Source organism: Heteronotia binoei, chromosome 9, assembly GCF_032191835.1.
Source record: "Heteronotia binoei isolate CCM8104 ecotype False Entrance Well chromosome 9, APGP_CSIRO_Hbin_v1, whole genome shotgun sequence".
Classification (NCBI taxonomy): domain Eukaryota; kingdom Metazoa; phylum Chordata; class Lepidosauria; order Squamata; family Gekkonidae; genus Heteronotia; species Heteronotia binoei.
The window spans coordinates 22,754,528-22,778,825 of record NC_083231.1 but is presented as its reverse complement, the minus strand read 5'-3'; the positions used below and the strand labels follow the sequence as shown (position 1 = coordinate 22,778,825).

General features: G+C 40.6%; 1 protein-coding gene and 1 non-coding gene across 9 annotated transcripts in view; one reads left to right on the top strand and one right to left on the bottom strand.

The window, feature by feature from the left end:
* Nucleotides 1-24,298, bottom strand: part of FRYL (FRY like transcription coactivator) — a 133,577-nt gene that overhangs the window by 6,075 nt on the left and 103,204 nt on the right. For all 8 annotated transcript variants that reach the window (XM_060246283.1, XM_060246285.1, XM_060246284.1 and 5 more), the window contains 11 exons: nt 21,944-22,141; nt 20,864-21,025; nt 20,076-20,150; nt 19,630-19,806; nt 16,520-16,723; nt 14,607-14,777; nt 11,143-11,396; nt 8,169-8,373; nt 7,395-7,544; nt 5,461-5,559; nt 1,842-1,910 (listed from right to left, as the gene is read on the bottom strand). In XM_060246283.1, the coding sequence (XP_060102266.1) occupies nt 1,842-1,910; nt 5,461-5,559; nt 7,395-7,544; nt 8,169-8,373; nt 11,143-11,396; nt 14,607-14,777; nt 16,520-16,723; nt 19,630-19,806; nt 20,076-20,150; nt 20,864-21,025; nt 21,944-22,141 (1,764 nt within the window). The remainder of the gene's footprint in view (nt 1-1,841; nt 1,911-5,460; nt 5,560-7,394; nt 7,545-8,168; nt 8,374-11,142; nt 11,397-14,606; nt 14,778-16,519; nt 16,724-19,629; nt 19,807-20,075; nt 20,151-20,863; nt 21,026-21,943; nt 22,142-24,298) is intronic.
* On the top strand, nt 2,764-2,836 carry TRNAK-UUU (transfer RNA lysine (anticodon UUU)). Its single transcript has one exon. It is a non-coding gene; the product is annotated as a tRNA-Lys (tRNA).

Genomic DNA, 24,298 nt, shown 5'->3' with positions numbered 1-24,298 from the left:
CTGGGCTTTTTCTACAGAAAATTCCTTTGCGAAACAATGACAGGGGGTATGGCCTAATGTGCAAATGAGTTCCTGCTGGGCTTTTTCTACAAAAAAAGCCCTGGAAAGGGGTGATCTTCATGCTTGATAACACACACACACACAAATCTATGTGTAGATTAGGTTAGAGATTTATGGAGCAGTGGCAGCCAGGGTATGCTGGTCAAACACTAGAGAAGTATCTTTCAGTGGATCCCATGCTATATGGGAGGAGAGGAAACTTTGGAAGTTCCATGGCTTCAACAAGGATCCTTTTCTTTCTGCTGGAAACACACACACACACCCTCTCCCAGTGACTTCATACTTCTCAAGCAGTTGTCACCCAAGATCCTCAAGCAAGTAAAGATGACCTAGATTACTTCGATTCTTATGAGTGCTGTGCTCCCTACTCTGTGCCTAGAACAGGACTTGGAACAGGTCTTGTTACTAAGAGAGACAGAGGTTGTCTTCACTTGGAACAGTCAGAAAAGCAGCTCTGCTGCCCAGATCTGAACTTATAGCACAACTTATGCCCTTTCTTTAAGGCTGCTCCCCACATGGCACTCCCCTGTTAAGGTTCACTGTATTCTTTGGCCATTAGGTGTATTAACTGCAGCCTTAAGGGAAGTGGCAGGGGATACTGGAGTGATCTACTCCTTTCCTTCCTTCCTTCCTTCCTTCCTTCCTTCCTTCCTTCCTTCCTTCCTTCCTTCCTTCCTTCCTTCCTTCCTTCCTTCCTTCCTTCCCTTTTTTGCTTTCAAAGTGAGATGAATTTTTTTGAGTTGTGGCCCTGACTTTTCCATGGTCATTGGTTTCACAGCTGGAGGCAGGAAGGAAAGGGAGAAAGAAGTCCTTACAGAGAAGAGCCTTCAAGCCTTCCCTAACTTTTTATGTACCCACCATTCTTTACAATAAGAATAAAAATACATATTGCTAGGAAACGTCATTAAAATAAAAAGAATAAAGTCTGCTCTGCTAAAAATCCTTGCTTCCTGTTTGAAAAACACAGCTTGTCTGGAAGGATGTGGAGCTTTTCCCTGATAGAATTCAGGTGGTGTTGCTATTCCGGGTGGGAAGACTGCCTTCTGGACACATGGGACAGAACACCTGTTTTCTATCAAGTTTAGTTATGAAAATAGGATTTAAAACAGCTCTGGTGACTGTGGTATTGGCTATACATATAGATTTTTATAAACACTTAGGAGGACAGAATCAAAGCATTAATACTATAAACAGTAGCAAGCATTAACTAAGACTATTTTCATGCTATTTTTATACTTGGAAAAGCTCACCACACTGTCAATTTCAATTACTGTGGCTGTTTTGTACTAGATAGCTCTTTACAAATATAACAGGCAAGATATCTATCACTCGAGTAATTGTCTTAAATGTACCCTTCTAAATGGGTCATAGGTATGTACCCAGGGACTAATTAGATTAGATCCAGTGCAGCTTCTGGCCCAGACAGTAATTTATCTGATAAGCAGAGATTCAGAATACTAATTCTCTTGCTTGAAACTGTAGCTGCGTAAAAGGCAAGCAAGCGTGTGTTGGTACTCAGATGGTATCTGTTTTGCTTATCTGTTCAATGTTATTAAGCCCAGACCCAGAGCCTAGCTCCTCGCTAATAAAAAGGAGAATCTATTATTCTGACGCCAATACCTCATAATCCCCACAGAGGACTGCAATAACTGAAATGAAAAACTTGACAAGTAATCTTTAATCTGTCTGTGAATCTCAGTACTACTTCTATGCGGTACAGTGCTGTTTTTATATTAACGTGTGACACAAAATGGACCCAACAGCCCAAGGAGATAAACTACCTGTGCATCTGTGGTGGCTCCGTGAATGCCATCGTCTGTACCAAATGTCCTTTTGCAGTCTTTTAACCACTACAAAATAAAAGCAGAAACAAGCTGAAAGTTATTCTGCAAAGCCAAAACCCATTCGAAATACAAACAAGAACCTGAAGAATGAAGGGGAATAAAGGACGTGAAGAATGAAGAAACCTGTTATTCTTAGGCTTGCAGCAAATATAGGCTGCTGATTCAATGTACGTTTCGTAACTATCTGACAATATACCATAATTGCTCTACAGGTTTTGAGATTCTTGTTCAAAAAAGGGAAAAATACATGACTTAGAATGATTCTCTTTCCTGCATAGTCCTAAATAAATTTTCATATATAATTTGAAACAATGATAAAGGAAATTAGGTAACCAGCACAAAATCTGTAAAAAAGATGAAACTATTAGCTATTTTCTATACCAAAGAATTTGGGTTATACATGTTTTTAAAATTATTAGATGCATGTGTGCAAACACGCTATCCAATCAAAATTAAATAGGTGAACATCCATTGACTTTACTGGGGAAAAGTGAAGAACATGTTTTATTCTACTGGTTATTGTACTAAACTTCGGTTGGCTGATGCCATAAAATTAGCAGAATGCATGCTTCATATCTCACTGGATGTTATAATGACCTTTCCGTTAGCTCCGTATGAAAGAAAAATTAGACTTCCCGTCAGCTTAATTTAATAAGGCATACTTAGTGAATTAACTAAGATTATTTGCTTCTCTGGACTGCAACTGGAATCTTCTAAACGTTGTGGTGTCAGTTTCAATTAGTGGCACACATCCCAATGTACATTCTTCACAGCTGTTTATCTGATAACAATCCTCAGTAATGTAACAGGATGAAACAGAGTAATGGATATTAACAGAAAACATAGGGCAAGACTGGGTAGAGGCCATGGCTCAATGGAAGAGCGTCTGCTTTTTATGCAGGAAGTCCCAGGTTCAATCCCTGGTGCCTCCAGATGAAAGGACCAGGTAGGAAGTGAAAGACCTCAGTCTGAAACTCTGGAGAGCCAACTTTGATGGACTGATGGTTTTATTCAGTATAAGGCAGTTACATATGTTCACAGGATATTACAGCCCATGCATGGAGAATCCCCACAGGACTCAAGAGAGCTGCATTCTCCTCCTCTCTGCTTGGGTATACAGGCAGTCTGTGAGATTAGGAGGTCCAAGACTTTCCTATTACTGCTCCATTACGCTGGGGTGTGTGTGCTGGTCTCTTGAGCCTTCTGTATGCATGGGCACATTACCTCCAGCACAAATGGATTTATGTTCCCGCTATCTAATTCAAGTTTAAACTTTATATTTTATAGCAACGTATTTTCCCTTCCAAGATATGTTTGTAAAATGATGCACAAAAGAAAGAACTGTATAAATAGTGTTTCATTATATTATTCTTCCATACAGGCTTTATTGTTGCCCACTGCAGACACATGGAAAATGACAATTATAACGCAAAATAGTCTGGAACAGCCCAAGATGGGAAACACTGTAGACAAAAAAAACAAACAAACATGGGGCCAACAACAGTAAGACACTGATGACAGGAAGACTCCTACAGGCAAATTGTTTTGTATCACCTGCTCCCCTTCTGCATACCAGGTTGAGTTGGAGAGGCTGCATAACAGGGACCCCCCCTGCCTCAATCCCAGTCTCCCTATAAGGGATGGAAGCTGGGGTTCTACTGGTTATTATTGTACTAAACTTTGGGGTTCTCTCTAAGATGCTGCACCAAAGCACTATGCAGATGGTTCCAAATAACCCCAGCATTCTTATGCCTGAGTTACAGTAGCACCCCCCTGCTCAGCACTCTCTAGGTAAGAGGACTTGATTTAGTCCACAGTGCCAGTATGAGCTTAATGCAAGCGTTTTCTGTATGTTCTTTAATGAAAGCTAAAATGGCTCCCAGCACATGCAGACTGCGCTGTTGTGACATATTGCCTTTGTTATAGGCCCCAATCCAATGCTTTGCGCTGGCCCACACTCAAGTACCTACTGAGATTTTCAATGAGTGTGTGTCATCGTAGTAGTTCAGGGGGGGTCCCCAGTTTGGTGTAGTGGTTAAGTGCACAGACTCTTATCTGGGAGAATCGGGTTTGATTTCCCACTCCTCCACGTGCACCTGCTGGAATGGCCTTGGGTTAGCCATAGCTCTCATAGGAGCTGTCCTTGAAAGGGTAGCTTCTGGGAGAGCTCTCTCAGCCCCACCCACCTCACAGGGTGTCTGTTGTGGGGGGGAGAAGACGTGGCAGATTGTAAGCCACTCTGACACTCTGAGATTCAAAGTGAAGGGTGGGGTACAAATCCAATATCATCATCATCAGTGTGGTGCCCATGTGTGCGCTGGTGCCTGCCAACACCTTTCCTGGTGTCCACCAAGTGTATGTAGAAAGCGGGAGGAGACAGGTGGGACTTCTGCCCAGCAAGGCTTCTAGTTGATCGCTGGGGCTCTGAATGGCTGTGCAGATTTTTAAAAAGGTTGCTTCCACAACTGCACAAGGATCTTCATTGTGTGACTGAAAGTGAGTTGCAGCAGCTATTTTCTGCCTGGTTTCACCTTCTGTGGCAGCCATTTTTGGCTGCACCCACCCATGTGTCAGAATTCTACAGCTTCAAAAAGGCTGGGGAGTTGCACCTCCATAGTAGTCAGTGCTGCAAATGACTGTGCATAATACGAAAGTAGGGGAAAGACATTCATCTCGAGCAAAAATATACTGTAACTAATACGCATTTGCTTTCCTTGCAGTAGCTAGCCAGCTTACTCTGTGTGCAGTCACTCATGCAGACTCTCAAAGATACCTGTATGTTGTTTATATATCAAAACAAAACAAAACTCGGCAGATAGTAGCTTTAGAATGACCCCTGCCATTCTGTTGCAATAAGTGCTAACAGCACAAGCTGCTGGTACTGATGCTGTCAAAGACTGCCTTGGGATGCATAGCGGCATTCAGCCTGTCTTTCACAGCAGTACTTGTGAAAGATTAGGGCAGGGCAAAGGTTTTCAGTGTTAGAGGATTATTTTTGAAACAACTGAAAAGTCTTCAGCAGGTTTGAATAAATTTCACGGTTTGTATCTGAAAAATAATAAACTGCAACACTGAATACAAAACTTGCTCATTGGCTCTTGCCCATTATCTTTTGACAAAAACTCTCCACTGAGTTAAAATTGTCTAACATTGTAATAATTTAACTCAATAAAACTCAGTGTGGTTTTCCTTTGGCATCAGATGTGACTCTCATCAGATGTGACTAATAGACTCAATAGGATTCGTGCAAAAACATTGACAGGAGAATTTCTCTCTGGATTACTTTGCATATTTGCATGTGCTTTATCCCTGTCTGAAACAATGGGAACAGGCTGAATACTAGAAGGTAAATTAAATGTAAAATTTCCCTTGTGAAGGAACATTTTTCCTCCAACTAAGAATGACATTATTCTTTGTCTTGAAGTTCCCAGCTGTTAAGTCACATGAACTCTGGCATCCCATTTCAACTTCTGCAAAATGGTGGAATTACCCAGCACCACCCTTACCTTGCTCCTCCTCTACAGTATAATACATTCATACATCACTGTACACTTGCCTGCTCTGCTGCTTCTCTTTTGGCATTGTAAGTATCCAGATGTTCTTGGAGCTCAAGAACGCTGAACTTCAATGTTTCTAGTAATCCATAAGACATCAACTGCAATATAAAAAGTAAGATGGCTTATAAGACTGGTCATAACATACTAACTGCATTCACATAGTATGTACAAGAGGTTTACAAGATTATGCATGGGATAGAGAAAGTAGAGAAAGAAGTACTTTTTCTCCCTTTCTCACAATACAAGAACTCATGGGCATTCAATAAAATTGTTGAGCAGTTAGGTTAGAACAGATAAAAGGAAGTACTTCTTCACCCAAAGGGTGATTAACATGTGGAATTCACTGCCACAGGAGGTGGTGGCGTCTACAAGCATAGCCAGCTTCAAGAGGGGAATGGATAAGAATATGGAGCAGACGTCCATCAGTGGCTATTAGCCACAGCTTATTGTTGGAATTCTCTGTCCAGGGCAGTGATGCTCTGTATTCTTGTGCTTGTGGGGGGCACAGTGGAAGGGCTTCTAGCCCCTCTGGTGGACCTCTTGATGGTACTTTGCTTTTTTGGCTACTGTGTGACACAGAGTGTTGGACTGGATGCACCACTGGCCTGATCCAACATGGCTTCTCTTAAGTTCTTACAAATTTCTAAAAGTTTTATAATCTAAAACTTAATTAGTGCATTACATTAACGGCTTGCCAGGACCTATGCACTAAAAACTCCAAGGGAAAAAGAAAGTTGCAATAATTGTTCATCCCAGGTTAGTTATTTGCAGTAACTTCAAACAAAATCCATGTCCACAATAGTGTCATGGACTTTTGGTGCACGACAAAACTGAATGGACATTTTCACCCCAATAACTGCATATTCTTGAATGAGATATTAGAGCACTGTTTAAAAGGCTTTGCTGAAACATCTCCATCAATGGCTTAATCACCTCTGCTACAGGATTTTCTGTGATAACGGTGGAGCCAAAGCATTTGAACCCAAAAGCTCAACCATCTTATTCAGTCACTCTCACAGAATGGACTTGCCTAGGAAAGTCATGTTATCAAATACCACCTATTATACATGTAAAGTATAGAACAATTTACTGAAAAACAACCATTGGGTGCATGGATGGATAAATGGATGGATGGATAGACGGATAGAGAAAAAGGAGTGCAATGTGTCTCATTCAACCCCGGTGCAGGGTTACTTTAATATCCTGACTAGAATACAGTGCAGTTCAAGTCAAGGGAGGAGGAAAAGACTTATCAGATGATATTAAAATGTAAACAACAGCGAAGGGTCTTTACTAGCTAGGTTGAAAAGTACATACTAAAGAATAAGGAAAAATATTATTTGAAACAACTGTTAAGCGCCCCATATTAGTTTCCTTCTTTAGGAACTGCTTAAATAAATGTACTGAATGCCCTGGCTTATTATGCACTGGGCAAAAATATTATTGGTGAAACACTAGCAATGAAGACGGTGTAACAATCTCAGAAGCATGTAGGAAGTGAATACAGTTTGATACTATTCCAAGGTATCAGGTGTTTCCTGTGGTTGCCCATTTTTGAAACATGCTTATTAGTTTAATGACGTTACTGCAGGGCTTTTTTTGAGCAGGAACGCACAGGAACACAGTTCTGGCTGGCTTTGGTGTTAGGAGGTGTGGCCTAATATGCAAATAAGTTCCTGCAGGGCTGCTTCTACCACAAAAGCCCTGATGTTACTGAATTAACTTTTACCTTCTAACTCTCAAAAATGATTGAGGCTGCAATCCTGAGTAAGTCCCAATAAATAAAATACAATTTATTTACTAAATATAACTAGAACGGGATAACAGCTGAGAAAGTTCCGGACAGCTGAAAAGAAGATTTGATCTTTACGTACCCTGGTAAAACATTCATTAGAAACAAACTCTGCCTATATAAATAAATATGATAGGTTACCGTTTCAGCATCCACAAAAACTGTCGGGCATTCTGAACACATCATCATCACTTCTAGAGAACTTTTAAATTTTTTCCCAATTCGCTGTAGATTTTCACCAAGAAAACTGACTGATTCATGTGTAATAGCACCAAATTTCCTTTGAATGGTCTGTAAAACAAAAGTGATAGAAAAATACTTAAGAACAATTTTGATTTCTGTAGATTAATTTTGGGTAAATATGAATGTGAGTTAGAATTCTGTAAAGCGATAGTGAGATCTTTTTTAAAAGAGCTTTTCTGCCATCACGGAGCAGTTGAGGTGTGTATCAGACTATAATGTGGTTTCATTTGTCAAAAAAATCAAGGAATTTCCTCTCTGAATAGGCTGAAATATTGGACAGACAGTTCTACGTTATACATTTTAGCTTTATATAGATTGCTACTTCTCGTTGCCCGTCAAAATCTCACAGAAGATGGAGCGGGGCAAGCAACTGGTGGGTTTCAGGGGTTAGTTGTGTTGGTTGCTAGATTTGAGTCCAGTAGCACTTCAGAGACCAAGAACTTAATGATCAGTACTAAGAAATCCATTACGGAAATGGTTATAACATATGTACTAACAAAGAGGAAAAGGGATGGAGGATGCAAAGAAGGTCATTTGACTGAGCTCAAACTATCCTAAACAGTTATCAATTAAACATTTATTCTGAAACAGATAATACAATTATATTTCAGTGCATGATTAAAATTTTTTTTAAAAATGGTGACCTTGAAAAAGGGAATACTGGGTAATTACCTGAAACAACCTAGAGAAGACGTGAAATGTATAAACAGCACAAGATCCATCTGTGTCTGACAGCATCTGATTGACATGGCAACGCCAAGCTTCCTCTTCATCATCATATGATGCTGGCTGGAAAGCTGCCAATATGGCAGAAAGAAAAGGGGAAGGTGGTGGGGATGTCTGTGCTTCTGGGAAGCCATCCTGCTCTTCATCTTGACTACAAATAAAAGTGAATGCAAAAATTAATGCAAGTCAAGCAAATGCTACATTGGAGCTTTACGGTCATCCTAACCATGCAATTTAGGTTGTGCACGTCAAGATTACTCTGTATAACCAGGGTGCAGTTTTAATTAAGGCCTACCTAAAGCTATGTAAAGAATCAAGGAAGGAAGGCACAAGTTAAAGCTTTGCTGACAAATATCTAAATCTTTACACATCCAATGAGTTCTATAGAGCAAGCAAAATACAAATCTTTTTAAAAATAAACTTTTTATTCAGCCAGGATTCACAGAAAAAAAGACAAATGCCTTCCTTTGCTATTGTATATGAATAGTGAAAGAGTTACTGTAATAACTCTGGAATAAATCAGTTTCAGAACACCTTATGCTTTTCCAAAGTCTTACTTGCCTGTCAGGGAAATGTTTTAGTAGTTATATAAATATATTGTTTCCAAATTCGTGGTCACATATGAAATTTTCTTTTTCCCACTGGTTCCTTATTCATATCAGGCTAGCATATAGTTACTAATTTTAGCTTTTCTGTCCTTTTTGACAGAAAGAAGTGAAATTAATAGCAACAGAAGTAGAGATGTGTGTGTGTGTATTTTAAAAGGGCACTCTTATGACAGGGGTGGCCAAATTGTGGCTTGGGAGCCACATGTGGCTCTTTCACACATGTTGTTTGGCTCTCAAAGCCCCCAACACCTCATTGGTTGGCTTTGGGAAGGTATTACTCTCTTTAAATCACTTTTCCAAGCCAAGCCAACTGGCAGCTTGGATAATGCATTTAAAGTTGCTTTCTTTCCACCTTGCCCCCCATCCTCTCTTCACCTACCTACCTTCCTTCTCTCAAACATCTGACGTTCATGCCTTGTGGCTCTCAAATATCAGATGCTTATTCTCTGCAGCTCTTAAATTAAGCTAATTTGTCCACCACTGGTCTAGTACCATACACAACAGTGTGAAGCAGGACGAGATGACTATATTCTCCAGCAGAGATCAGACTGATGCAGAGTTTAGAGCTGCAGTAATTCAGCACATCACTCCAAGTTTTTTTTTTTCTTTGATACTTTATTTTGCTCGTTCAGCCTACAGGCCTTGACCAACACCACACTAGTTACAACAAAAAATAACTAATTTAAATAACCAACCAATTACTGCGCTTGAAGTCCTTTAATCACATCAGCAAAAAAATTTCATTACAGCCAATGTAACTTCTTAATCCATGCCTGCCAAGGGCTTCTTAAACTTATCTGGGGTTAAGAACCCGATTGCCGCAGAGGAGTGATCCATAAATTCCTAATGCTGCAAAAGGCACTGCGTTCTAATAAGCAATGCTCAGAAGTTTCTATCTGTTCAGAAGCACAGTCACAAGGTCTAGCAGAGAATGAGGTCCTTTGCATTTGACCTTGCATTACTTGAGAAGCAACACATTGCAAGTATAAATGCTCTCCTGCATTGAGGTAAGGTTAAATAATCTAAATACGGTAAGGGCACCTTTGGGCAAGACAACCCCAAGTATAATGGGGAGCATACCCTATAGGCTTTCTTAATGATGCTGATAAAGTCCAAGATGTTTATTCACTGCTGATCTTCCCCATATCTCTAACTCACTATTGCTAAAACCCAATAGTTGGAGTCCAGTCTTCATTAGTTTCCTCCGTGGGATACTGTAGAAGTCACATTTTAGTAAATAAGCACACCCATTAGCTTCTATGGCAATGCTTTTCCTGTGTAGACAGAATTGAATATAGCCACAATGGTCTGGATCCAACCATTCTGTGCATGAAATGTGGAGTTCTCCTGTATCTCTGTAGCCTATTGACTCCTGGAAAAAAATAATTTCAATGGCTGTCATACCCAGGGAGGAATAGCCACATGGATTGGAGGGGGACAAATGAGAAATGATGGGAGGGTTTGCTCCTCCTTCTGCAAGTCCCACTCCACTGATAAAAGGAGTCAGATTCAACTCTTCCTACCGACTCCCTTCACCCCATTGGCCCTCCCAGATGTTCCCTTTGCACAGACCTTGCAATCCCAGGAACAATTTTTCTTGCATTCAGAACACTGAAGAATGTGGGGGAAACTCCGTAGGCCTTCCATGCATGGATGGCTGGATACAGTTCAATATTCCTATTACAATTATTTTCATTGTGACTAGGATCAGGCCATTGTGCAGACCACTGTGATTAGGTATCATTTGCACCGATCAAAGACTTTAACAGTGTTATCCTTTGGAAAGTTACACCAGTCTAAGCTCATTCATTTCAATAGGCTTAGACTGGAGTAACTCTCCTTAAGATTGCACTGTAAATCCCCCTTTGTTTAATAAGTGGGTATCCCTCATTAACATGGTACATTCTCTGCTTAATCTTACATCTGAAATTGGGGGCCATCCTACAACCCCCAATCATTTACTACTTCTCATACCATTATGGTTTACCACTGGACTCCATCGTAGACAGCAACTTTCAGCTATGACCTGAATATAATGGCTAACAGTTGTATTCTTTGCATTCTCCTCATTTTGGAGTTGGCTCAGGGAATTGTATTTTTTAAAGCTGAATCTTTATCCCATGTGATTCCTGTGTAAGATTCCTGTGGTCCTGAAGCAACTTCTATAATGGTGCAGGTGGCCAGTGGCTATTAATCCAACCCTCCCCTAATTTCAAAAATCTCTCTCTAGGCCAACTAACAACGTAATAGACAAGGATGTCAATATGAGAAGGAAATATGCATTTGCAACCTTTGGATTGAATTCACTTTACCTAGACAAACCAGAAAAGTCAGCTTCTTCTTCTTCACATCTTTCATCTAGTTCCTTCAGAGCAAGGGTAACATCCTCTTCACAGATCGATTCCGAGTAGCTCTCAGTAGCTGGATGGTCTGGAATTTCAGGCAGTTCTTCCAACTCTAGGGGCTCTTGGCAAATCAGGGACTCCTGCTGTTCTTGCAGTGCAAACAATCCAGTGTCTTCACTTGCAGAACTAACCTGTTCATCCTTCATAGGTGAACTGCCATCCTAGAAAGCAAACAGCGTATTTTTTCAGCTCATAGAGAGAGGAATGCCTTTGTCTTATTGAAACCAGTGGTACAAAGCCCAAAATACTGTATCATCATCCCATTTTATCTTAAAGGTTTAGATTTGCATAATCATGTTGAATCAACTACTTTTGTTAAATGTTCCTCTATTTTGTACGTTTAGTAAAATGTTTGAATTAAAAAAAAATGAGTTCATTCCATTTAACCAAATAATTCACTTCTAAATTAACTAATCAATTTAAAAGTATTAAAAAGCTACACAAAATATCATCAAGATCTTCATTGCTCTATAAGCAAAAGATGATTGCCCAGAACATCAAGGGTCTATGTCAGAAGCAGCTGAAAGAAGTCTTCCTCTTTTCAATTTCCTTAAATAATATCTGAATCATAACTGGACAGCAAAAGGCAAAAGTAGTATAATCCTAAGGAAGGGACTTTCCATCTTCTAACATCATACAGGATAATTATAATCTCATTTTTAATTGGAAATGATAAATGTTAGCATTTACTTCAAAGGAAAACACGCACACGAGGGACAAGATGGTTAAACATGAACTTAACTCTCTTCTGTTGAAATGAATGGGGCGTAAACCTATTTCACGATGACTGGATATTACCTCTTTTGTTTTCATACAGAAGTTTATCACCCCTACACACACATTCCAAATTCATATATTTGGAAATGCAGCATTATTCCCAGTGTAGTTAACAAAACATGTCTGTATTCAGGGGCAGGTAACAAAGACAGTGAATTTAACACAAGTATAACTCTGCCACATCAAACAAAATCTAAGGTCCACTTTGTCCAGCACCTGGATTTCCAGAGTAGCCAAGGAGATCCCACTGGAAGGTCCACAAGCAAGGCACAGAGATCAAAGCCTTCTCCTGCTGGGGCCCACCAGCAACTGGCATTTAGAGGTATCCTGCATAAAGACCATCCTTTCCATTCTAAGCTTATCCCTACCAACTCTTCCCCTTTCCTTTTCATCTCGCCTACTTGTTAACTGATCCTGATGCACAAACCATTCCAACTGAAAATGCATCATGAACCAACGACAAATGCTATGGTGTCTAATTTTTGCTGCTCCTACTATAATATTCTTATGGCTGGTTCATCTTAACCTCCTAATATATAACCCATCTATTTTTGAACTGCTGTCTAAGTTCTAACTCCTATGACATGTGGCAGGAGAGCTTTCTTTTTCCCCTCTTTTTTTTGCCTCCAAGGAAGTCTGCTGCGGAAGTATGTCTTCACACAGCAGCAACCAACATTTCTTTCCGGAGAGAACAAATTGCTACATTGTCCTTCCTACCACCACCCTAATCAACTCCAGGCAATGGGAGCCAATTCAAAGGATTTCCTTATTCCTTCTAGCAAAGGAAAACTAGATGATGGGATCCAAATTCCTCTTTGTTGGGGCGCAGATCACAATGTGAGTAGCACAAGGACTGGCTGTTGTGGTTGTTTATATGGACCGTTGGAACCGGAAGCTTAGATACCAACTCAGCTGTTTCCAACCCTCAGACTTTGAAGACAAGAACAGCCATAAAAATACTAATGAATATAAAACAAAGGCATACTGAGGCAAAAAGTCAAAATCTGAAGATGCTGGACATCTGCTGATGCCTCAGAAACAACGTTATCTCCCTTCTGTTTGTTTAGGGCTAATTCAAATATTCAAACTGAAAATGCTGTGGTGAGTCGGGAGGTGCACTGAGTATGTACAGGCTATTCGACATATGTAATACATTCCATAAAAGGGGGGGGGGGAGAGAGAGAGGGAACTGTTTAATCCGAGTCTCCATATGAAGCATCTATGCCACATGTATTATCAGATGCATTCTGGGTAGTGCTCAGAAGCTTGAGAATTCCCATTCCAGTAATGCATTCCCTGGCTTTGGTCTTCAATTCTAAGATCCAAGCTCACTAAGAACAGAGATCCAAGAAACGCTAAGAATTCCCACTGTCTCCCGGTTTCATGAAATCTGCATTTCAAAATGCAAGTTCTTTCCCTGATAGTGCACACAAATTATGCTCAAGTAAGATCTTCTTACTGATGGCAATTGCAAAATTATGGCATTTTCTACATCGCACTTAAACAGACAACACACAAACTTGGATGAAAAAAAGACTCCAAGATAAAAGCGTCAGGAAAACACTTCTATAAACTTTAGTGGATGGCTCTCTTCATAATGCTCAACCTCCCAGTCTGTAGCTCTGTTGGACACAGCCCAAATTCTAACTCTGCATTCTTTTTCTATGGGTTTTGTACTACCCTCACACCCAGTACTGAGAGAAGTGAGGAGTATGTTCATGGCCAGCTGTTTGGCAACTGTAGAACGAAAGGCCCTATTGTCTTTGGACAACATGGAGATGCCAAGGAGAAGGCACTGACTCCATTAAAATGACTGGTTCAGTCTTCCACCATGAGGAAGGCGCCCCTGCAGCAGCAAACTTTGTCCCCTATAGACTTGCTCTACGCTGACTATGAATGCTGTGAGACAAAAAGAAAAACAAAACCTGGTTCATTGTTCCTTCATGTCACATTTTAACTGCTAAAATTACAAAATCAGAGATGAACTATTACACAGAACTTTCTGTCTGTAAACAGCAAAGACACAGTTAAAAATACTCACTGGTTTCTTAGCCATTAGCTGGGAATCTGGCTTATTCCACACAGGCATTTCCAAATGGGGAAAAAAAAATATGCTTCTAGAATGTAGAAGCCCTGTTCATGAGGCCTGGCTGAATCAACCAATTGCTAACACTGCTGGCCTGAGGTTCAAGTCCCAATTAAAGCACCAATCACATTTGCAAAGGCAAAATCAAACATTTGGGGGGGGGAGGGAGAAGAGGAGGATGTATTGGAAAGCAAATATTACAGGAAGGTAATTACTATGCCCAGAAAAGCGCCTTGCTTGATACTGTCCTGCACCATAATATATTCATCATTAGCAGTTCAACGTTATTTTTAACCTGTGGTGAACACTTTCAGTCCATCGAGGAAATGATTTGTCCTTAGAAAACACTGTCATTCCTTTGTGCCATCACAACAGGTTAGAAATACTAAAATTAAATTACAAATCAATCTGACAAGATGAAAATTCTTTCAGAAAGGAAGCCAAAAGATATTGTGCAGTGCTAGAAAGAACCCAGATCAGCCATGCGCCAGCCCACATTTCTTCCCACCTCAGGCAGCTGATTGCTAGCATTATCTAGAGGGGAAACCTCCAAACGTGGACTCTCTGCTCTGATCTGAAGCACCTCTTCTGTTCCCACACTGCTAGTGGAGTCCTGAGACTGTAGCAATGATCCTCCATGATCTAGGGATGTGTCATCAGCAGCTGAGTCATTGTTTAGCTAAGGAGGAAGATAAAAAATAAATGCAGATTTGGATAAGTTAAAAAATCTCACTATACCTTTATGCATATAACAAAGCAAAACAACAACAACTAATTTATAGTGGCACAGAGTGGTAAGCTGCGCTACTGCAGTCCAAGCTCTGCTCACGACCTGAGATCGATCCCAGCGGAAGCTGAGTTCAGGTAGCCGGCTCAAGATTGACTCAGCTTTCCATCCTTCCAAGGTCCGTAAAATGAGTACCCAGCTTGCTGGGGGTAAAGTGTAGATGACTGGGGAAGGAAATGGCAAACCACCCCGTAAAAAGTCTGCCATGTAAACGCCATGATGTGACATCACCCCATGGGTCAGTAACATCCCAGTGCTTGCACAGGGGGCTACTTTTATCTTTTTATACAGTAAGACCCCAGTAATCACTTTTAATTTTGTCAAGAATCCCCCCCCTTAAAAAGAAAAGGGCACATTTCCATAGGAAAAAAGCTAAGAAACTTATTTGCCTGATCAGGTGCACTGTTTAGGTCAGTGCATATGGCCAGAGTGCTTACAGCTGCGCTGCTTCCCCACCAGTCTCACAGCTAACTGGGATTAGGGTGGAATCAGTGCAAGGTAGGCTGAACAACAAAATGTTTCCCTACAGCCACACTGCTGATGTACCTGGCTGTGCACGAAAATAACAAAGCCACTGTTCGCATATGCTTTACAGACCCACAAAGCAGAAGAAGAGTTAACTGATAAACTACAAATGGCAATTACAAAGGGAGCTCTATCACCCCGCTCTTTCCACAGCCAGCGTAGTGCCACCAAAACATTAGTAACTTCTGTTGTTCTCCCAGTTGGTACTCTCAAATATTTCCCCCTCTTTATTTGTAAAGAACACTAGCTTTTAGAAAACAGTGGTGCAGTTAATTTTCTGAACTGCAAAATCCTTGTTAGCTACTGAAAACGGAATGTTAGTTTTACATGTTTTAAGGTTTGTGATTTGATATTCTGGAATTTAATTATGAAGTTTTGTGCTGACTCTTTTATTGTTCATTCACACTATACATTTTAAAAAGGTAAAAGTAGTCCCCTGTGCAAGCATCAGTAGTTTTCCGACTCTGGGGTGACGTTGCTTTCACAACGTTTTCACGGCAGACTTTTAACAGGGTAGTTTGCCATTGCCATCCCCAGTCAAGCTGGGTACTCGTTTTGCCGTAGGATAGAAGCTTGAGTCAACCTGAGCCGGCTACCTGAAACCAGCTTCCACTGGGATGGAACTCAGGTTGTGAGCACACAGTTCAGACTGCAGTACCGGAGCTTTACCACTCTGCGCCACGGGGCTTTTCACTATACATTTTAGCTTTCTGTAATTATTCTAATGACACCCTACTGCCACTAAACATTTCTCCTACTATAAAAATGATAAAAGCCACATAGAAGTATTAGTGACTATAGCTAGAGTATGGGAAACATTTGGTAACAAAGTTAAACACACCCACCAGAAATCTCTGTTTGGCTCTGGCAAAATTACTCTAAAGAGTCTAGACCATATTATGCCATTTTAACACTGGATGTAATCCATATATCTGTGCAAGCTTCACTGACAGCTATACATCTGTAATGATTGATGGACTGCACCTAATACAGAAGACTAGGAGCAGAGCAGGAAGTTAAGCAGCTACAGCTTGGGCCAAATGGCAAGATTTACATGAAGGTTAAAAACAAACACTTCTATTTTCTTCTCAGAACAAAGAAAGTTTTACCATCTGCGATCGCGATAATATCTGACTTGCAGTTAGGGCTTCTTCTTCTGAGGATTCATCAGTATCTTCTTGATTGGTTAAGTTCAAACTGGGGGTGCTACCAGAATACTGATGATATTCTTGCAGGGACGGCGTGTCTCCCTTATCAATACTGTCTAGGGAGCGCCTGCGGACTCCCCAGTTGAAGTTGTCCATGCTTTCACCCTGCAAAAGAAAGGATGTTTATTCTAAAGTTCTCAGAACACAATACTGAAATGAACACACAGCAACACGCAGCCACACAAATAGTGAATTTCATGAAAGCAGAGTTTCAATCAGCCCTTCAAGTTAATTGGAACTTTCAATTCAGTTAATGTTTCTTGTATTCAAAGAGTTTAAAATACATGGCAAGAACAATTTCCTGAAAGTTCTCCCATTTAGATACCTTGCATTTGGAACTAGCTCAACATAAGATTGTTCATAAACTATATATCTGCAGCAAAATGAGATATCTGACTACTAAGCACAGACAGACAGATATACCACATATGAGAACAGATGAAACAAGCCACTGCACCAGGCTGCAACTTACCTGCAGCTCCTGGTTCGCAAAAAGAAAAACACACATAATTAGAACGAGGACAACACTTAAAGATACTTTATAATGGGGAGCATTTTCTATTATGTATGCTTGCCAACAGTAAAAGACTGATTCAAGCTCTGGATAAGCTTTTGCAAAAAAAAAAAAAAAATTCTAACTTTTCAGTTTCTCCATGTTTTAGCAAAAATTGAAAAACCCATTATGAGACAAACACTTAAAACAAAAATGGCTATGGCACATTTTTTTTTCCAGTGTGACATATATTAAAGCAAACCATTCACCAAATTGCTTGAGAACACCACAGATGATGTCTTAAAACTGACTTTATCCACATTTATTTGACGGAACATACAAAGCATAATTTTGCAGTGTAAGGAAAGCATAAGTGTTTTGGCCAGCCAACCGTATGATTATCTCATGTTTACAAATACCCTCACAACATGAAGGCATTTCCTTTGTTCCTTTTCATCTACTTCAGTTGACTGAATGATGGAAAACACTTTTTTGATACCTTTGAGAGCTTTCTCTGCTCTATTGTATTCCCTTTCAAAGACTGTGGTGTAGCATCCAGCTGGCCTGCTTACTGCTAAATTCAGCCCAGCCCAGCCCTGATTTAGGGGTGAAAGAACTTCTGCCCATCCAGATCTGCCATGGCTTGCACTGGAGTTAAGGAGCAGAAGACAGGCAACACACAACAGTGGAGGCAGGGACAAAGGCTTGAAACAGGGTGGACACCTTGTTCTCTCCCTATTGCTACCCATTTGGAAAGACTGCTACACTCCCTATTACAAAAACTGCTGATAGAAAACTGCAACTACTCAGGGCTAAGCTCTCACATTTGCCCTAGTCTGAGCAAAGAAATTCATTGAGAACTAAAAGTTAATACTTTTTCTATAGAACTATTATTTTTCATGTCTTTAAACAAACCACACGAAAGAAGATACTGCAAATATGCTCCTTGCATATTTATATTGTTATTGAGGGCAGCTACATTATTGCTGTCTGTATTTCCAAACTGGACGGATACACTGTTATGGCGTGGCTGAGGTACTTGGTAAACTAGGGAGCTCACTCAGTAAGGCAAAGTTTCTTTTTGAATATGAGACAATATGAATAATGAGAGTTTCACAAGCTTTAGGACATTTATATGAAGGCCACTTAGAGCCACAGAGTTGGATGGGGCCATACAGGCCACCTAGTCCAACCCTCTGCTCAATACAGGATCACCCTAGAGCAGGGGTGGCGTCACGTAAGAGCCACATAAAATAAATGTCAGATGTCTGAGAGCAACAAGACATGAACATCAGATGTTTGGAGCTGGAAGGAAGGAAGGAAAGCAAAGAGATGGCGAGGAAGAGGTGGAAAGAAAGCAACTTTAAATTTAAATGCATTCTCCAAGCTGCCAGCTGGCTTGGCTTGGAGAAGAGATTCAGAGAGATAAATGCCTTCTCCAAGCTGGCTGACAGGGCAGTGGGGGCTTCGAGAGCCACACAGTATGTGTGAAAGAGCCACATGTGGCTCCCGAGCCACAATTTGGCCACCCCTGCCCTACGGCATCCCTGATGAGTGTTCGTCTAGCCACTGCTTAAAAGACTGCCAGTACTTATGGAACTGTGTTTGACAACAAGGCTGCCTACAGCACCTAGCTCAAGAGTGGGTAACTTTTGACCGCTGGTCTGCCATGTGCAGAACAATAATGTAGCCTGCAGTGACACCTCCCATGAAACTGAAGGAGCAAAGCACTCGCACTTCAGCCTGAGTCCAGAAGGCCTGCATTTCAACTGCAAGCCTCTTAGATGTAGCAAAGAAGCTTCCTATCCACAGGGAGAGGTGAGAACGCTGCCTCTAAGGCAGCCTCTAGCACAGTACACTCTCCAGTCATGGTTTCCATGCACTGCAATGATAGCTTTTGTATCAAAAGTTGTTATATTGCTTTAAATAGAAAAATGCAGATAAAGATGACAAATGCACCATGAAACCAGATACAATGGGAATGGCTAAAGGTCAAAGCAATTTCAACATAAATACTGCACCCAGATTAGATATAGTGAGGGACTCCAACTGCTTTTCATTTAAAATGTTCGGTCCTAAGAGTGATGCTCAGGTTTTGATGGCAACACTCTGGAATCAAAAGGCTATGCTTCGTGCTACGTAAACGGTTTCATTGGACAATTGTACAGGTTTATAGCTCTCCCAGACTACAAAATAACAAAGCTATATTCTTTAGCGTGAAAGGTCCAGTATCAAACCCCAAACATTTTTCCAGTAAAGGTAAATGATATTCCCTCCCTAGTGCCTGATCAAAAGAAGAAACAAAAACTCATCTTCTGTTTGTGCACTTCAGAAAGAACTGTGGTATGAAATCTAGGATGAGTTGTGCTCCTCAAAGCAAGGAACAAAGGCTTCAGTTGCTACAATAATGGTGAATTATCCTAAGGAAATGAATGACTTCTCAAAACTTTTCCCTCACTTGAAGGATAGCCTTGAGGGGGGGGGGATATAAATACATAATTCCATCACAGGGACTTACCTCTGCATCTTCTAACTCAACATCTAAAAAGTCAAAGTCTTTAAAAACTCCGAACTGTTGTTCACTCGTATTATCTTCCACAGCCACTTCTTCTTCTTGAATTACTTCCTCGGTTGCTGAAATAAGAGCAATTTGCTGGTCTCCGACTTCCAAGTCTTCATTAGAAGAAAACACCACCTAGAAAGGATGAAAATAATATGTAGGATTGTTTTGAGCCAGAAAATTGAGAAGTATATTGTATTAATCGTGCACCCCTGAATGACTGGCAGTACAGCAGCGGCTCTGACCTGTGTTATTCGCCACAAGATGTTGAATAATTCATTTTATCCTACAAAAAAATTGGTTTTTTCACAGCCAGGTCATAAACACAGGATGAACAACTATCACTGGCAGCCTTCAAACTATTATTTCTGAATGCCATGCTACTGGAATCTACAAATACTTACAGAAGGATTCTTAGGAAGACCCGATTCTGGACCACACAAAGAGAGAACATTCATTAACTTTTCTCTGGTTCTTCGCTGGAAAAAAAAATGAAAGCATTAAAGGACAATCCTTTTGATTACGTTAGCATCATTCATTTTGTCAACAGTTAATATTCTCCAGCTTTTATGTCATGTTTGTTTTTACCAGACTGAGCTAATTTTTTTTTAACAAAGGATACTAGCCAAACTTTCAAGACATGGAAAGTAGTGATACATAGGCCCACAGCCACGGGGGAGGGGAGCAGCCTTCTCACCCAACCCCCCTCCTGGACCTTTATGGCCCCTCCTTTCCCCAGCCCCCACTCTCTCCGCTGCCACTTTTCTGGCAACCCCGATTTCTGCACCACTCTGGTGGCCTCCACCCCACTCTGTGGGTGCCTCCCCCTCCCTCCCAACTCATTCATCAACCCGGCAAAACAGTAAAGAGGGGGTTCCTGGGGCTCTTTCAAGGCATAGGAACTGGCGGCCTTGGCGCAGTTTTCCCTGCCAATCACGTGATCAGCGGGGGGGGGGCCTTGAAAGAGCCCCAGGAGCCTACTCTTCACTGTTTTGCCGGGTTGGTGAGTGAGTTGGGAGGGAGGGGGAGGTGCTGCATGGAGGGGGGCGGGGCTGCCAGAGTGGCACAGAGATTGGCGTCACCAGAAAAGTGGCGGCAGAGGGAGCAGGGGCCGCCAGGGGGGCCCTCCACCCAATTTTTTTTCCGTGGGCCCCCCCACGTGGAATTTTCTGGCTACGGGCCTGTAGTGTACCTGAGATAACTGTGGCCTCTTCCAACTGACAGGCACCAAGGCATTGGAATTGGATCCTGAGGATGTTGAGGAAGTACTCCTAGTAACAGCAATGACTTTTGGTTTCCCATTTCTGCCAGCTGCACTGTGCTGATCACCATACTTGTTCCCAATAATCGGTGTCTACAAAAGAAAGAAGCTTACAGTTCAAATAACTCCAAGTAAGCATATTGACCCCAGAGCTATTACCACGATGGGAGTTTTATTCATCAATTGAATAATATGAGGAATAGGCTTTAGTAGGCAGAAGATAACATCTTTTAACAAATGTTAATATTCGATACAATGAGTGATTAATCACTATAGTACTAAATTAAAAAGTTAAGCAAAAATAATGCAAAAGTCTGTCTTCTAAGAGAGTGTAATAACTCAATTAAACTGATCTGTGTGGATAGCTATTAATGGAGGTTGGTGGAGGCTTCTCTCTCATATAAAAGCTGCTTCAAGCCTCCCCCCGCCCTCCTTCCATTTCAGCATTATTAGACTGGGCTTGAAGTCAACAAACCACACAACTCTTTCTTCATGCCCAAAAGGGATTCAGGCTTGTGTTTTTTGTATAATATTCCCTTTTGTATGATATTCCATATCATGGTGCTCTTGAATTAAAAAAATAAAAGATTTCACAGCACATATTCAAACCCCTTAAAGTAGTTCTTTGGATTGCAGCCACTGGCATACATCATGTTCATTGGGCTAAATACACAATGAAGATTTAGGCTCACTTCCTTCTGGGCCAAGCAAAATACTGAGGTGTTGTCGAAGGCTTTCATGGCTGGAGTCCATTGGTTGTTGTAGATTTCCCAGGCTTTGTGGCGATGGTCTTGGCATTGTGAGACCTGATGTTTCGCCAGCAACTGTGACTGGCATCCTCAGAGGTATAACCCGGAAGTTCTTTCTGGCTACACAGCCTGGAAAATCTACAACAACCAAAATATTGAGGGTCTCCCCGCCCTGTCATACTGAATATTTGTTTTGATCTTCCAAAATGCATTCCATTATTCAGCTTCAGCAAATGTTTTACTTGAATTACAATATACTTACCTCTGATATGTCAAAATGAAAGTCTAAGGTTTTCCCAGGGAGTTCTTTTGAAACGTTATTAAAAATTTTTGTGAATGAAATTTCAGGAGAGCTTATATCACCACCATAGGACTTTGGAATATCATTAGGTACAACAAGACTTGCTGATCGAGAGACGACCAGTTTCAAAATATTAAGGGCTTCCTTCCAGTAAGGACTCTAAGGGGGACAAAAGGACATGAATGGTACAGTTAAAGATCAATAATCAATGATCAATAAGCAATGAGTATGGAATTAAACAGCCTCAAAAGTATTTCCACCTTAAATATGACCATCAACAACATTAGTCATTTGAAGTCCCAGAAAAATGTTGCTAACACTGTGGGTGCTATCACACTTGCTTTATAATGCAGTTTCAATCCACCTCAGTGACAGATTGCACATGGATTTTGGCACTTCACACTGTAAAATCCAGTTGTAAAGTACACTGAAAGTGGATTGAATACATAATTTAGTGTGTGTGAATGCGCCCTGTGTGTATAATAATAATAATAACTGTATGGCAGTCTGTGTGGTATAGCCAGGAAATCCCAAAATTGTCTGGCAGCCTAAAGTTCTAACTCTTTTAGCGTTATGCACCACAGTACAGTAATGTTGTGAAAGAAACATCACCTCAGAGTCAAAAACGACTGGTGCTTACACAGGGGACTACCTTTACTTTTTTTTTTTAACTTATACAAGCAGAGTAGATTTAGTATAATTTATCTTGTGCAATGCTGCATTGTGATGTGAAAGCAGAACATGGGTGAGCAGAAGATACCATCCATGCACACATGTGCAGCTGAGGTTCCAATCCAAAGTGTATTAATATATTCTGTAATAATGAACTTTGTAGAAAGGCAATAGTTTCATATAAATGACTACCTCCAATTTACTACGCCTTACTCTGCTGTATCAGAAATCAAGTAACTCTCTACAACAGGGGTGGCAATGGTAGCTCTCCAGATGTTTTTTGCCTACAACTCCCATCAGCCCCAGCCATTGGCCATGCTGGCTGGGGCTGATGGGAGTTGTAGGCAAAAAAAAACATCTGGAGAGCTACCGTTGGCCACCCCTGCTCTACAATCATTTTAAGAACATCTCATTTGTGAGTTTTATTTCAACAATAAGCTCATAGTGGGAGTAAATGGATTTCTGCCCAGATTGCCCATGTGGGGTCAAATTCAAGCTTCTCTAGGAGCAATCAAGGCAGGAGGAAAACACAATACAGCTAAGTGCATTCTTCTTTAATTTAATTGTGACAAGCTTCAAAAGAGTGAAGATATCCCGAGAGGTCAGCGAAGGGGGTGGGGAGCGAAAAATCAAACAGCAAGGGAAAGAGGAAACAGGAACACAGCACGCCTCGTTTTCAAGTGGATGGAAGATTTTAGAAATTTACTTGATTGCAAAGTGACCTTGGGTACAAAAATAAGTGACAATTAAGAAGAGCCTTTTATCACAGCATGCTTCGTTAGGGTCAAAAAAATAACAAGGTAATACTAAGCCTCTGCCGTCATCTCTCAGAAATGTAAATTCATTCAGTATTCAATAATATTCAGTATTAACTATGAAATTATTGTTCTTTCATCATTGACACGAAGTACATACATTTGTTTCTTTTTACCAAGACCCCCCCCAACAGTTCAATATTTATTCAGCTCTAACAATCAACATGCAGATTATAAACCTTCTATGTAGCTACAATATTAATTAAGATACAGCCAATGAAGCAAAAGACCTCAAAGCTCCCATAAAAAGGGTTAGAGGTGAAAAGAACAGATGGCAGGCTATGAGAACGCTGGCCACAATGATCAGTTATTTTGCTTAATGTCTTCTGACAAGACTACAATAACTTAAGTGCCCATCTATCAACTGCAAAAATGCATGAAGAAGGACACTGACATATTTTCCTGGTTAATTAGGATTAAGCCCATTTTGTTGTACTGTAGTTCAAAGGTAAAGAATAGAAATCAATTATTTGGTAGCATGCTCCAGGCATTTTGAAAACCCTTTAAAAAGAAAAAAGCCTAAGTATCTCCTAGGGATTATATTTTCAATGAACTACGTTAAAAGCCAATCTCCTAAATATAAAACAATGAGTTACCAGGGGCACAATATGAGTGTGTGTGCTATCATACAGAGCAAGACACTCAGGTTCATCACAATATCCCTAGTATAATCTGACTATACTTCTATGAAAAATGCCAAAATGTAGGAAATCATTTAAATGCAAGGTCTCTTATAAACAAGACAGCTTAAAAAAATTTCATGTAGTTAAATTTTTCATGTAGTTAAACATTTTATATAGTTAAATTTTAGTCTAAGCATATTTCTTTT